This window comes from Misgurnus anguillicaudatus, chromosome 13 (assembly GCF_027580225.2).
Source record: "Misgurnus anguillicaudatus chromosome 13, ASM2758022v2, whole genome shotgun sequence".
NCBI classification, from domain to species: Eukaryota; Metazoa; Chordata; class Actinopteri; order Cypriniformes; family Cobitidae; genus Misgurnus; species Misgurnus anguillicaudatus.
In genome coordinates this window covers 23,716,176-23,729,396 of record NC_073349.2, presented here as the reverse complement: position 1 = coordinate 23,729,396, position 13,221 = coordinate 23,716,176, and the positions used below count along the sequence as shown (strand labels likewise).

General features: G+C 34.9%; 1 protein-coding gene across 1 annotated transcript; it reads right to left on the bottom strand.

Annotated features, from left to right (window-relative positions):
* Positions 1-2,875: 2,875 nt before the first annotated feature.
* LOC141369252 (L-rhamnose-binding lectin CSL3-like) lies at positions 2,876-8,694 on the bottom strand. Its single transcript, XM_073874829.1, has 12 exons — positions 8,664-8,694; positions 8,538-8,561; positions 8,190-8,246; positions 7,843-7,896; positions 7,617-7,752; positions 7,417-7,526; positions 7,279-7,335; positions 7,045-7,180; positions 6,856-6,962; positions 4,272-4,407; positions 4,078-4,184; positions 2,876-3,553 (listed from the first exon to the last, which is right to left on the bottom strand). The coding sequence occupies exons 1-12, from the start codon at positions 8,692-8,694 to the stop codon at positions 3,534-3,536; spliced, it is 975 nt and encodes a 324-aa protein (XP_073730930.1). The 3' UTR covers positions 2,876-3,533.
* Positions 8,695-13,221: the final 4,527 nt, after the last annotated feature.

The following is a 13,221-nucleotide window of genomic DNA, read 5'->3' as shown; positions in this document are numbered from 1 at the left end:
AATAAGAAAGCTGAAGGAGGCTTGGAAGTACTTTATTTTGAAGATGTTAATAGAACTTTTAAAATCAGTTGGATCAAAAAATGTTTGATTAATCGTAACTCCTTTTGGAACCACATCCCACACAGTCTCTTTAACAAAATAGGTGGGTTAGATTTTCTATTAACCTGTGACTTCAATATTTCCAAAATTCCTCTTAAGTTATCCAAATTCCACCAACAAGTGCTGTTAGCCTGGAAGATATGCTATTCACATAATTTCTCTCCTCATACTTCCTTCATCTGGAATAATGCCAACATAACAACTGGTAATAAATCTTTATTTTTAAGAAATTGGTTTAAAAGGGATATTAATCATCTTATGAATATGTTTGATAATTATGGAAATCTTTTACCCTATGAACAATTTATGCAAATCCACAATTTCCCTGTGCATTTCAAGGAATTTAATTCAGTCTGTAAAGCTATTCCTCTTACTCTTATTCATCTTGTTAAAGGTCATGTTCTTTATAACTCTAAAGTGACGATAAAACCCAAATTAATGTTAAATGGTCTTGCACTGACTGATAAAAATGCAATAACAAACATATCTGCACTATATTACAAAATCAAAATAAATTAATACCCAGAGGAAAATTCTTTTGGAACTCTATTATCGAGAATATTAATTGGAAAACAGCTTGGTTAATTCCCTTTAAATATTGTATAAATAACAAAACTAAAGAAATACATTTTAAGATTTTGCATACCATTTACCCTGTTAAGTCAATAATTTCAAAATACTCTGATATTGATGATTTATGTTCCTTTTGTAAAATTGAGAAAGAAGTGTTAACACGTTTATTTTTTTCTTGTAACATAACCCAAGTTTTTTGGAAAGAATTGGCAACCTATATTTTTAGTAAAGTAAAGGATAAATATTTTTTTTCTTTAAAGGATATCATTGTACACTATGAAAACAATGCAAACAAAGATCTTGAGTACATTGTTAATTTATTCATATTACAGGCTAAATTCTATATACATAAACAAAAGTATTTAAATGCATCCCCAATTTTCAAGGTGTTTTTAGCAGAATTTGAATGTTTTATTTCTTCTTTAAAATTGTTAAAAAACAAAAAGTCATTAACATGTTTAAAGCACTATTTTCAAATGCCCGATGTCCAATTAACACTATATTTTGTTTTGTATAAAACTGTATAATGTTTTATATTCTTTTACTCAATAAAAAAAAATAGATTTGCAAGTCATACGCATAATATTCTGAATATTACAACAATTTACGATTAACTAATAATAATAGTCAACTTTATAATTGATAATATTCTGAATAAGTCTTAATGACGTAGCTATGCAGCTTGAAAATGCGACCTCCGGAGGCTGCAGCCAATGAGAAACGGCCAATGTACTGTGTTGGTCAATCAGCAGAAAACTAAAAAACTAAACTGAAACGGCAAAAACGATTTAAGTATTTTTGAAGACCAAAGACTGATAAAAACACAAATTTAGGCGACATACTAATAAAAGACAGTACCTGTTATTTTCTAATTCATTTCCCTTAATTTCTTACCGATACTGTACACGAACAGCAGTTATTACAAGGATTGTAGTAAAATACTTTATACAAAGCTAAACCTCAAGGGTAAAAACCAGCGTTACGCATAGACAAAAAACCCCTCTGTTTTTATGCACTTACACGCAGAAAACAACTCTGTGACTTTTAGTCAAAATATAACGCTTCAAGATGTTCAAGACGCTTGTCTATAATTTGGCAGTCAGCAGCAGAAGCGGCGTCATCGTGTGACATCATCGCTCTTATTGTATCTGATAGGTCAAAACCTTATAAGCGTTTTGTCAAACTCACAATGTTAACAATATTATCCACACACTGTACAGTAGAAAATTATATTGGTATTCAAATAGACACCCATGTTTTTGTTTTTCAAATAATGTGTGGCCTACAATATTTGGATTTTTCCAAAGAGTTGAAACTACTACTAGATAAAAACTTGAAGACTGTATAAATTTGGATAACTAAAATGTACATAGATACATATATTTCCTGTGTATTCCCATGTTTGTGCAAAAATTCGTTTGAAACAGTAGGTGTAGATAGTGATGCTCGTTTTCGAAGCACTGCTTCATGAGGCTTCGAAACATTTACGAATCTTTTGTTTCGAATCAGTGGTTCGGAGCGTGTTTCAAACTGGCCCAAGTCACGTGATTTTAGCAAACGAGGCTTCATTACGTCATCGAAACGGTTCGAAAATCCGATGGTTCACCACTAGGGGGAGTTGATCACATGACCAGTGTCTTATATGTTTCAGTGAACTCGGGTCAGTTTTATTATGCAAACTCATAAAACATGTATCCTTCCGACTAATAACACTGCCATTTTGTCTACTTTTTGTTTATAGACAGATTAAATGACAAAAAATGTGCATAATTAAAAGGGTAGTTAGTTTTAATGATTTGTTTGCCCTAAATTAAACTAAAAACACATAATACACTTTTAACTATGTCTTAATTAAGTTAAATAATTATTAAATAATTAATTTAACATATTGTAATAAAAATTTTGCTATTATTTTGTAAAAAAGAGTGTAAAATGTTTGGACATATCTGCTTTTACACTATTTTGACCAGCAGGGGTCGCCAGCGTGTGTGCTGTTTCGAACTGCTTCAAAAAACTGAATCAATTTTCGAGGCAATTGGTTCAATTGATTCGAAGCTCTACCATCAGTGTAGATGTCAAATTCTTACTAATGTTAAAGATTAACAAGACTATAACTAAACACCAGTCTTGCTGTCTACAAGAAAGAAATGAGGTTTATTAAAACACGTCAACATACAAGTAATGAAGGTCAGGTTTTGTTGTATGTTAAATGTATGGATGGGGTCTATCTTATTTACAGAACCAGACATTTATATTTTCAAAAATGGATTAAAACAGTTGGGACTAAATCACATAAACCTTAAGGACAAAGAAAGTTTGGCGTAAAATTTAACATTTATTTAAAAAATAATAATTTATACATTTTTGGACTATTTGCAGTGATCACCCACCCTGTTCCTGGAAATCTACTTTCCTGTACAGTTCACCTCCTCCAACCCCAATCAAACATCAACTTTTCACGGCTACCTAAAAAAATTGAGGCAGGTGTGCTGAAGCTGGGTTGGGCCTAAAGTATACAGGAGTGTAGATCTCCAGGAAAGGGGTTTGGTAACTACTAATCTACAGCAGAGGAAACACAAAGAAGAACTTGTATTTATAAGCAATTTATTGAACAGACACAGTTGGTTACATTAGGACAGAATGAACCTTACTCCAAAATTCAGGATAAATCAAAAGAAACATCCACTGATTTCAGATATTACACAATGTTATAAACATGCTCGTTCTAATATAAAATCACCATTTATTAAATCTAATTATTAAATCTCATAAAGAAAACAGAGGAATAAATGAACAAGAAGATTTCCACCTCACTCTACAGAAGGTCACAAAGATGATTTGATGTGTTGATGCTTTCACTTCTAGGTCAAAGAGGATGGGTCTATTGTAAAAAAAATCATAACATTTATAACAATATTTGCTATTAAGGTGATAACATATATTGTATGGTATAAAGAGAGACTGGGGAAAACATGTGTTCTTAAATGATTGCAGATTTTAAGGTAAAATAACATTGTGAAATAACACAGTTTCCATTAACCATTATGCAATAAAAAATCATTTTGTCCTCCCAAAAATCATGCCGACCGGGGTTGATAGGTTTGTATAATGGCATGCAAAAGTCTGGGCACTCCGGTCAAAATTTCTGTTAATGTGAACAGTTCAGCGATAACTTAATAGTGCACCCATTACTCAATACGAGTTAAGAAACAACCCTTTCAGACTGTGTGCTTGGCTAAAAATGATTTTGCAGTTTTAAAGAATGATCTTGACTTTTATGCACGTAAGGTGACCTGTATATTGCAGTTTTTGTAAAATGTACTGTATGTGTTTTTCACTGGGCATATTTTCAATTCACAATTTAAAATTTATGTAAACACAACTATATAACAGTTACTAACTTACCTGGGCCACAGGTGTAGGACACATTCAGGTATTTGTAGGTTCCTAAACAAGGATCACCGAAAACTGTGCTACTTGCAGGAACAGAACAATCTTTAAGTCCATCACATCTGTCAACAAACAGTATAAACAATTTTTAAAAGACTACAGGCAATAATTTGAATGTCCCATAATTTTAATGTTTACATTGTTCTTACTGAGTGTTCAGCACACTTAGGGATGAACTCTGAGAGCACTGAACATTTGAGATTTGGTCAGCTGGTTTTCCAGTAGAGCAGGTTGTGCCATTTGTACGCCCAAAATTGGCTGCAGACACTTTTATAAACTGATTGTCTGTTGATAAATAGTAACAAGTGTTTGTGTGTGTAAAAAAATAATATTACATATATTGGCTATTATTTTATATATTGCATATATTTACATATATGCTCTGAAGCTAAGCCATATGTGTGTGTAAGAAATGATTCTAGCAAAACTGAAACCAAAACTAACACCTATTAGTGCCAAAACCAAATATGGAGCCGATTAAAAGAACTGATTTGTTCCCGGAGGTATTTTGAAAAAATATTGTACAGTAATAATAATAATTCACTATGCTTCAAACACTGGAGAGACAGATCCCAGCAAGCAATACAATTTTGAAAAGATATCTAATAGCCATCCAAAACAAAAGGCAAAATAAAAACTTAAAGGTGCAGTGTGTAATTTTTAGAAGGATCTCTTGACAGAAATGCAAAATAATGTACAAAACATATTATCAGGGGTGTATAAAGACCTGTCATAATGAACCATTATGTTTTTATTACCTAAGAACGAGACGTTTTTATCTACATACACAGAGGGTCCCCTTATGTGGAAGTCGCCATTTTGTGCCGCCATGTTTCTACAGAAGTCCTTAACTCTTTCGAAGCCAATGACGAGATATCTCGTCAATCAAGAGAAAACGCTTCCCTGCCAATGACGGGTATTTCCGGCTTTCCGCAATACCGCTATTATCCACCAGGTGGCGCCCTTCCGCAACTTTTTAAACCCGGAAGTATTCCCCTATGGCAAGCGGCTGCATGTCCATGTCTGTTTTAATGATCGCTCTGAATGGGATCTCTATGAAAAGTCTGTCACAAAAAATTAATTATTTCAGCTTTATCCTCAAAATGTGGTGTTTTTGCAGAAATCTACCCATATTCAAAAGCTGATTACAAAAGAAATTCTGAAGGTAGAATGAAACTTTTTTTGTTGTTTGAAAGCAGAGGGTCTGTTCTTTCATTTGGCATATTGTATGTTTATATATTTAAAGAAGAACATTTTCTGGAAGGCATTAAACTTTTGTGAAAATCATAAAAAAGCTGGCGCTGGCTGGCAACTTTTTTAAAAAACGCTGGCGGCGAAAGATATAATGGACAAACTTTTTTTACTAAGTTGTCTCTGACAATGACATATTTTTTTTCCGGTGTCGTCTACCGTAGCTTTTCTATGCGTTTCAAAAGCGAGGGATGAACGGTGGACTGAGCCGTTGGTTGCAATTCGCTACCTCACCACTAGATGGCGCTAAAAATGACACACTGCACCTTTAATAGACATCTAACCAATAAACACCTTGTAATCACTGTTTACTTTGCTTACATGATTAAGGGGCAGTTTCCCAGACAGGGTTTAAATTAATCCTGGACTAGGCCTGAGTTATTTTAGGACATTGAAGTTGTTTTTACAAACATCCTTAAAAAACATACAGGTGTGCACTGTGCGTCTTAATTTAAAAACACATATCATAACATAAATCAGTGCCATTGTTTTGTCTTAAGCTCAAATGTGCATTTAAGTCTGGGACAAAGATAAGCCCTGTCCAGGATACTGTCCCTAAATATAATTTGGGCAAAAACTATGCCACCAAATTCAAGTTTATTTTGGACTAGAAATAATTTGTCATGTATCTGTATCTTGTGTTTTGTAGTCCATGTCTTTTTTTTCGAATTTTTTTTTCGAAATTACTCGTTTCTTAATATACGTTCTTGTCTGGACTTGTGTACCAGTACTGTTCCAATTACAAGTTCACATCAAGCCAAGTTCACATAACATCCCCAGATGTCTTCCCTTTTATTGAGCATGCATTTTATTGAGTATGCATTCTGAGGATATGTTGTTAAAAATCACTTCAAACTGTCCTTACGCCTGTGGTCGCCCATGGATTTAAAATTGCACAATGTGTCCCTGGCATTACTCATAGCATACTATATTTTTTAAAATTAAGACCAAAAACCTGCAACCTGTGATTTTTTTATGTGACTTATCGAAGAAGCCAAAAATCAAGTAAAGCAAACTTGGCCAGTCTGATCTAATGTGCTCTGAATGCAAATACAATGCAATGATGCTGTGAATATGCAAATGACCACATGACATCAGCTAGGGACATTTAGTGTCTTTCAGAGCAGACTTTAGCTACTTTCAATGGATAATAGTTGGCAACACTGCAGAAATTGTAAGGCTTTTGTACAATGTTTTAAATAAAGTGTGTTTAATACTTATTCCATGTGTCATTTCACTTTATTTATTATGACTAAACTTGTATACTTAAATGTTCTGAACTCAACATTTGGCTTGATGGCTACATTTGGTGGAAATTTTGTGTCAATAGCCCACTTAGAAATCCCCTTACTGATAAAAATGCTATGTCATTTGGTTTAACAAACATGTTTAAATATAACATGTTTAAGTAGTTACAAGAACTAGTTAAGTCTACAATGAGGTATCTGTACTGTATATAGCAGGACCAAAATAGTAACTTACTTGGGTGACAAATGTAGGACACGTTCAAGTATTTGAAAATATAAGAACATGGATCACCGAAAACTGTGGAACTCGCATAAACAGAACAAGCATGTATCCCATCACATCTGTAAAAAAAGTGAATTACAGCAATTTATATATATATATAAAAAACACTTTATATCCTAATAATGTTTACAATGTTCTTACCGATTGGCCAGCACACTTAGGGATGAACTCTGAGTGCACTGAACATTTGAGATCTGGTTAGACGGTTTTCCAGTAGAGCAGGTGGCACTGTTTGTTCGTCCATAATTGGCTGAAAGCACTTTAATAAACCGATTGTCTGTTGACAAAAAGTAACATTTCTTATGAAAATGTATTTGTTTTGTTAGTTTTTTTAGCAAATCCTTATAGCACACACACAGATCAATTTGAACTTACTACAGTTGATACTGACTGTGTCTCCCTCACAAGTAGTCCGTTTCTGTATTATTGCACCTGTAGAGAGACAAACAACTAACTATTCATGTAAAAAGGTATTAAATATTTATTTAAATGAATGTGTTAATATGAACTTACTTGATGGTATGCAGATGTAGGACACATTCAGATATTTGTACGTTCCTACACACGGATCACCGAAAACTGTGCTAATTGCAGGAATGGAACAATCTTTTCGTCCATCACATCTGTCAACACAGAACATGAAATATAAAAAAATAATCAACATAAACATATTAACGTCCTTTAAGCTGTAATGAAGTTTATGCTGTTCTTACCGACTGGCCAGCACATTTAGGGATGAATCTTGAGTGCATTGAACATTTGAGATCTGATTGGCTGGTTTTCCACCTGAGCAGGTTGCACTGTTTGTACGTCCATAATTGGCTGAAAGCACTTTAATGTGTCCCTGGTCTGTTGATAGAAAAGTAACATTATAAATGTTATATATACACTTAAAGAGTTTTAAAAACTGTGCAAATTCTATGTTTACAGAAAACTCACCACAATGGAGACTCGCAATGTCTGAGTCGCAAGCGATTACCTGAGATGTTAAATCTCAGAAAAGAAAGACAAATAGCGTTTAAAGAGCAGTAATGCTACAGTGATATATTTACTACTTGTTTTCATTTAAAATATTTGATTAGAAGCTTGCATTCACATCTGATATATAAGCGACTCCAACTGCTACAATATATGGGTCTTTTGAGGTTTATGTCAGTTCACCTGACATGAACTTCACAAGAAACCTATTTGGACCTTGTCGAATCAATGCCCACCGATTTTTAATATTCTTGACAGTACAATAAACATAAAATTGCAAAAAACTGAATAAAAGACAGAGAACTAACCACAGGTGAGTTGAGCAGTTTCTCCTTCACAGGCGGTGAGGTCTACAGCTTTGACACCTAAAGAGACACCACAAAGTACAACAAACCCCCACCAGATGTACTACAACCACCAATATTCAAGAAACAGAATATGCTAGATTTCAATCAGCACTTGAATAGTCCACAGACATAATATACGTAGTATGTATTATTTTTAGCTCCTTTAATTTTTTTGGACAAATTTTCCTGGTAATGTGTCCTCATTTGTAAGTCTTTGGATAAAAGCTTTTGCTAAATTGGTAAATGTATGTATTTAAAATTTTTACAAATTTTAGATTTTTTTACACAAATATAGAAATTTGATCTTACCACGCCAACAAAGTATTACCAGCACTGAAAAATAAAGTAAATAGAGTAAAACTATAACAAAAGTATCAATTTTACTGCTCATATCTACAGCAAAATAGTTTTTTCTTTAAAAACATATGAACATACAGAAAATTAAGCTCAGCCTTTCTTGTTGCATGTTGACTGTGCAGATGAATGATGCTGAACAAGATGAAATAGCTCAGCTTCACTAAACAGGTTTTGTTCTGGAATAAATGAGCTGACAAAACTAGATAAAGACCATCTGTCAGTTGGTTACCAAACCTGCCCTAAACCTACTTTTCATAAAGTGCAATTTACATATTTACAAATGGAAAACTCTTTTTTTCTTGGAAAAAAATTCTTTTAAGGTCACATATTATGCAAAATCCACTTTTAAAGATGTTTGAACATAAATTTGTGGGCTGTGTGTGAACACAACAACTCTACAATTGAGAAAATCGCCATCTACACCCCCATTTGGAATATAACCCAGATTTCACTATTAACAAGAAGCCACTTAAAGCGACACCATGTAGTTTTTTAACCTTCATAATAAATTTTCAAGACCCTTGTGATAGTACATCGACTTTAAATAGGTTGAATGTCTACCATAGCCTGACGGGGTCTGTATCACTTTTACTCGTATTTTAAAACTTAGGGTTTCTGGTAGTAACCAGAGCACAAAAGAAAAACTACAAAATTCGACTGCTTTACGGCATACGTAATTTCCTCCACACAATTTATTTTAACGTGAATTTTGCTGGAGGCTACTTAAGGAGTGTAGAGAGCAACTTCTATTATGTGATTCTGTGGCACTGTGTTAGTGTCATGGACCTATGACAGGGGCGACCTGGGTTCAATTCCCCTTTAAGGCAATTTTTATATAAACTCACGATCAAAGCGGCAGACCTAAACTCTTTGCCTAAACACATCGGTTTATTGGATTTAGAGCGACAATTTTTTTTTCACACAAAAGAGAGGAAAAACGAGCGCCATTTCGGAAAATCCTGGTGGCGAGGGAGAGAGAGACGATGCAACAATATTTGTTTGGAAAAAGGCAAGGAAATACTTCTGGTCGTTTCTCAATTGGAAGGCTGCAGCCTCCGGAGGTCAAATATGGAGGCTGCATACGTCATCATGCCTGGTTTATTAAGGTAAACTGAGCATTACATTCGCAAGTCATAAGCATACTGCAACAATTTACGATTAACTAAGTATAATAGTCAACTTTATAATTGTTAATATTCTGAAATACTGTCTTGATGATGTATGCAGCTTAGAAATACGACATCCGGAGGCTGCAACCTTCAGATTGAGATGGCTTCTGCCACGACGAGTTCCTCATTAGAAAGTTGTAACATGACTGCGTTTTTCCCTGTTTTCTCAAAATGTTGATCGTTTCGCATTTTAAATTTTTAGTTTAGTTTTAAGGTTGCAGTTCCTTTCCTTTGCGACAGTGCTGCGGCGCTTGTGGCCTCAAGGGGCGCTAGGCATGAAAATTACATGTCTAGCACCCCCTAGTGGCCAAAAAGTTCCATGGTGTGCCTTTAACTTGGGCAGAAAAGGGCGTCACACAACTATTTACTAGAAATACGGCATCAGGAGTAATTGTTTTTTACAAATTAAGTCATCTATCCAGTCAAAAATGAAAATTCAGGAAAATTACTCCAGATCTCTCACCATTAATTGCAGAAGGGACGGCCTAAAAAATACTCTAAAAATATACAGAATAATATCAAAATCAGACAATATATTAAACTTATATGGGAATCAGATTTATTCATTACTCCTGATCCCGATTTGTTGAGCAAAAATATTTACTCGATGACCAGAAATGCCAACCTGCAACTCGTACAGTATAAAGTACTCCATAGATCCCACCTAACAGGATGGAAATTGTTCAAAATAGGTTTCACCTAAAAATCTGCACATATTGCACACAAAAAAACAGATACATGTTCACACACTTTCGTATTGCACTCCAACAGTTCTGGGAAAGTGTGACTAAATCATTGTCCGTCATTATTGGATGTCACATCCCAATGGCCCCCTCCCTTTGCCTACTCCGAGACTTAGCAGCAACAAACTTTAACTTTATTTTGGTCATCGCAAAGAAAACGATCCTCGTGAACTGGAACACAAGAAACAAAATTCATATTGCATCGTGGAAAAACCTGCTTATAGACTGTATCTTAATGCAATACCTGTTCAACTCTATTAATAATAACACACTAGGGTTTGGGGCACTTGCCTCTTTGTTGCCCCCCGTAATCTTTCCCTCGGGGTTCCCAGCTTCAGTCTGGCCTGCTTTTCATGCCTTACCCCTTTATTATTATTATTATTTTAGACATTACACTATGCACATTCAAACAAAATATAAAATAGGGTAAGTGTGGCGTGTGTGTTGACAAGGCCTTTGCTTTGGCCTGGCTCTGCACTACACATCACACTTTTTTAATGCATCAAACACTAGCAGATTTATGACATATATATACATTATCAACAAAAAAATACAAAAATATATCACAGGGTAAGTGTGGCATGTGTGTTGACCTGACCATTACCTGGGTCTGCTTCTCTACTGTACATCCATATTTGACACCATCCATTCTAAAGGAAATAAAGTAGGGTTGGCGTGTGAGCGGTGGTCTGGGGCGGGAATTATCCTGTGGGGTCATGGGGTGCCCATATGTACCCAACACCTCCCTTACAACATGGGTACATATACACAATGAACACAATATAAAACAGTTTTCCTGCTACATATCTCTCTCACCCCCCTTTTGACACCTTATGAATTTGCTTTAATCTCACTATTGATTGAATTATCCATTGCTAAACCCGTATGCATCACTCTAAATAACCCTTCGGCTTTTATGCAAACATACACTTACAAATACACAGAAGCTATCAGATTAAATTTGCATGGGCAGTGAATATGGTTGGTTTATTTGTTTCGGTTTTGGTTTGTTTTTCCTGTGTCATTCAGCACATGTACAAAGAGTCTCTTTCTGGGTTTGCATTATATAATAATAATAATGGAGGTTGAGTTGGAAGTGGCCACATACTATTACTCGATTGCATTGTTTATTCTATAAACATTGTACATTGACAGCACTATATAAAATAACTTCACCATGTTGGCATATGTTCGATCTCTCGGAAAATGTACGTAATTTGAACAGCCCTAACATGAATAATCACAGCAATATACTATATATAAAGGTTGTCCAGTTGCCAGATCTTGTAATGCATCCTACTCACACAATAGACACATCATACAATTTTGAATCTATTTTTGACCTTAAACTCGATTGCACTGTAAATATCTGCGCAGATAGTGAATCTTCCCCAAATTTTGTTTCACGATCCTCTCCAGCCTGCGGAAAAATCTAAATTGCTGCCTTCTGAGGCAGCATTCCAAGGCAGGAAGGCATCAAGGTATGTCCGAATACAATGTTAGGTTTACTTTCTGACTCCTAAGATACCTCCATCGTCCTGTCCCACAATTCTATGCGTGTGTGCGCATGGGGAATGTGATTGGTTAAGCCTGGTCGAGTTCGAAAAAATAAAATGGCGGCCAAGAATGCGGCCAGAGCACAAATGTATATTTTCACTTTTTACACCTTTTAATTGGATTTCTAGTGAGAAATTTATATTGTCGTTTTCAAATATGTGATTAGTTATCACAAAGGCGCTCTCTGTTTATATTTCAAACACGCTGCCTATTAAGTGTTTTCTCTGAGCTGCCTTCATGCCTCCGAAGTCATTGCCTCATGAGGCAGCGTAGTTTTTGGATGCAGCGTAGGGTACACTGTAAAAAATTGCTGTAATTATGCAGCTGGTTGCCAGTAAGTTACTGTAAAAGATAAAGACTGAAAATGTTTCATGTTCATTTAAAGCAACACTAAAGACTTATTGCTCTTTGATCCCCCTACAGGTTAGAAGCGTAATTGTTCATTACCACTGTCGTAAATACTGCAGCATAGCTGGCTCTGATTGGATTGTAGGTCTGCCGTAAAGCCAGTTTTTGTAGTTTTCACTCGAACTACAGGACCACTACCCGACGGTTGGAAACTTCTTTAGTGCGGTTTTGGCCGATAGAGGGCTGCAAAGTGAATGTGAAAGTGCCATTCACCCTGTTTTGAGTGAATGAAGCACTGAAACTTTTTTGGAAATGTTATTTTAAGGTAAAAAAACTCTTTGGTGTCGCTTTAACTTTGAACGAACTGTTGCCAGTAAATAGCATAAATGTTAAATCTACAGTACCCAGTAATACTGTAATTTCTATTTTTTTGTGTAGATCTCCAGGAAAGATTGTGGGTAACCACTTATCTACAGTATACAATATTTCAGAGGAAACACAGAGAAAAGTTTGCATTTATAAGCAATGTATTGAACAGACACAGTTGGTTACATAGGACAGAATGAACCTTACACCAAAATTCAGGAAAATCAAAATAAAAAAATGTGATTTAAGGCAATTATGACAAACATCCACTGATTTCAGATATTACACAATGTTATAAACATGCTTGTTCTAATACAAATGTACCATTTATTAAATCTGATTATTAAATCTCATGAAGAAAACAGAGGAATAAATGAACCAGAAGATTTCCACCTCACTCTAAAGAAGGTCACAGAAATGGAGATGATTTCTGAGTTGTCTATGTTTTCACTT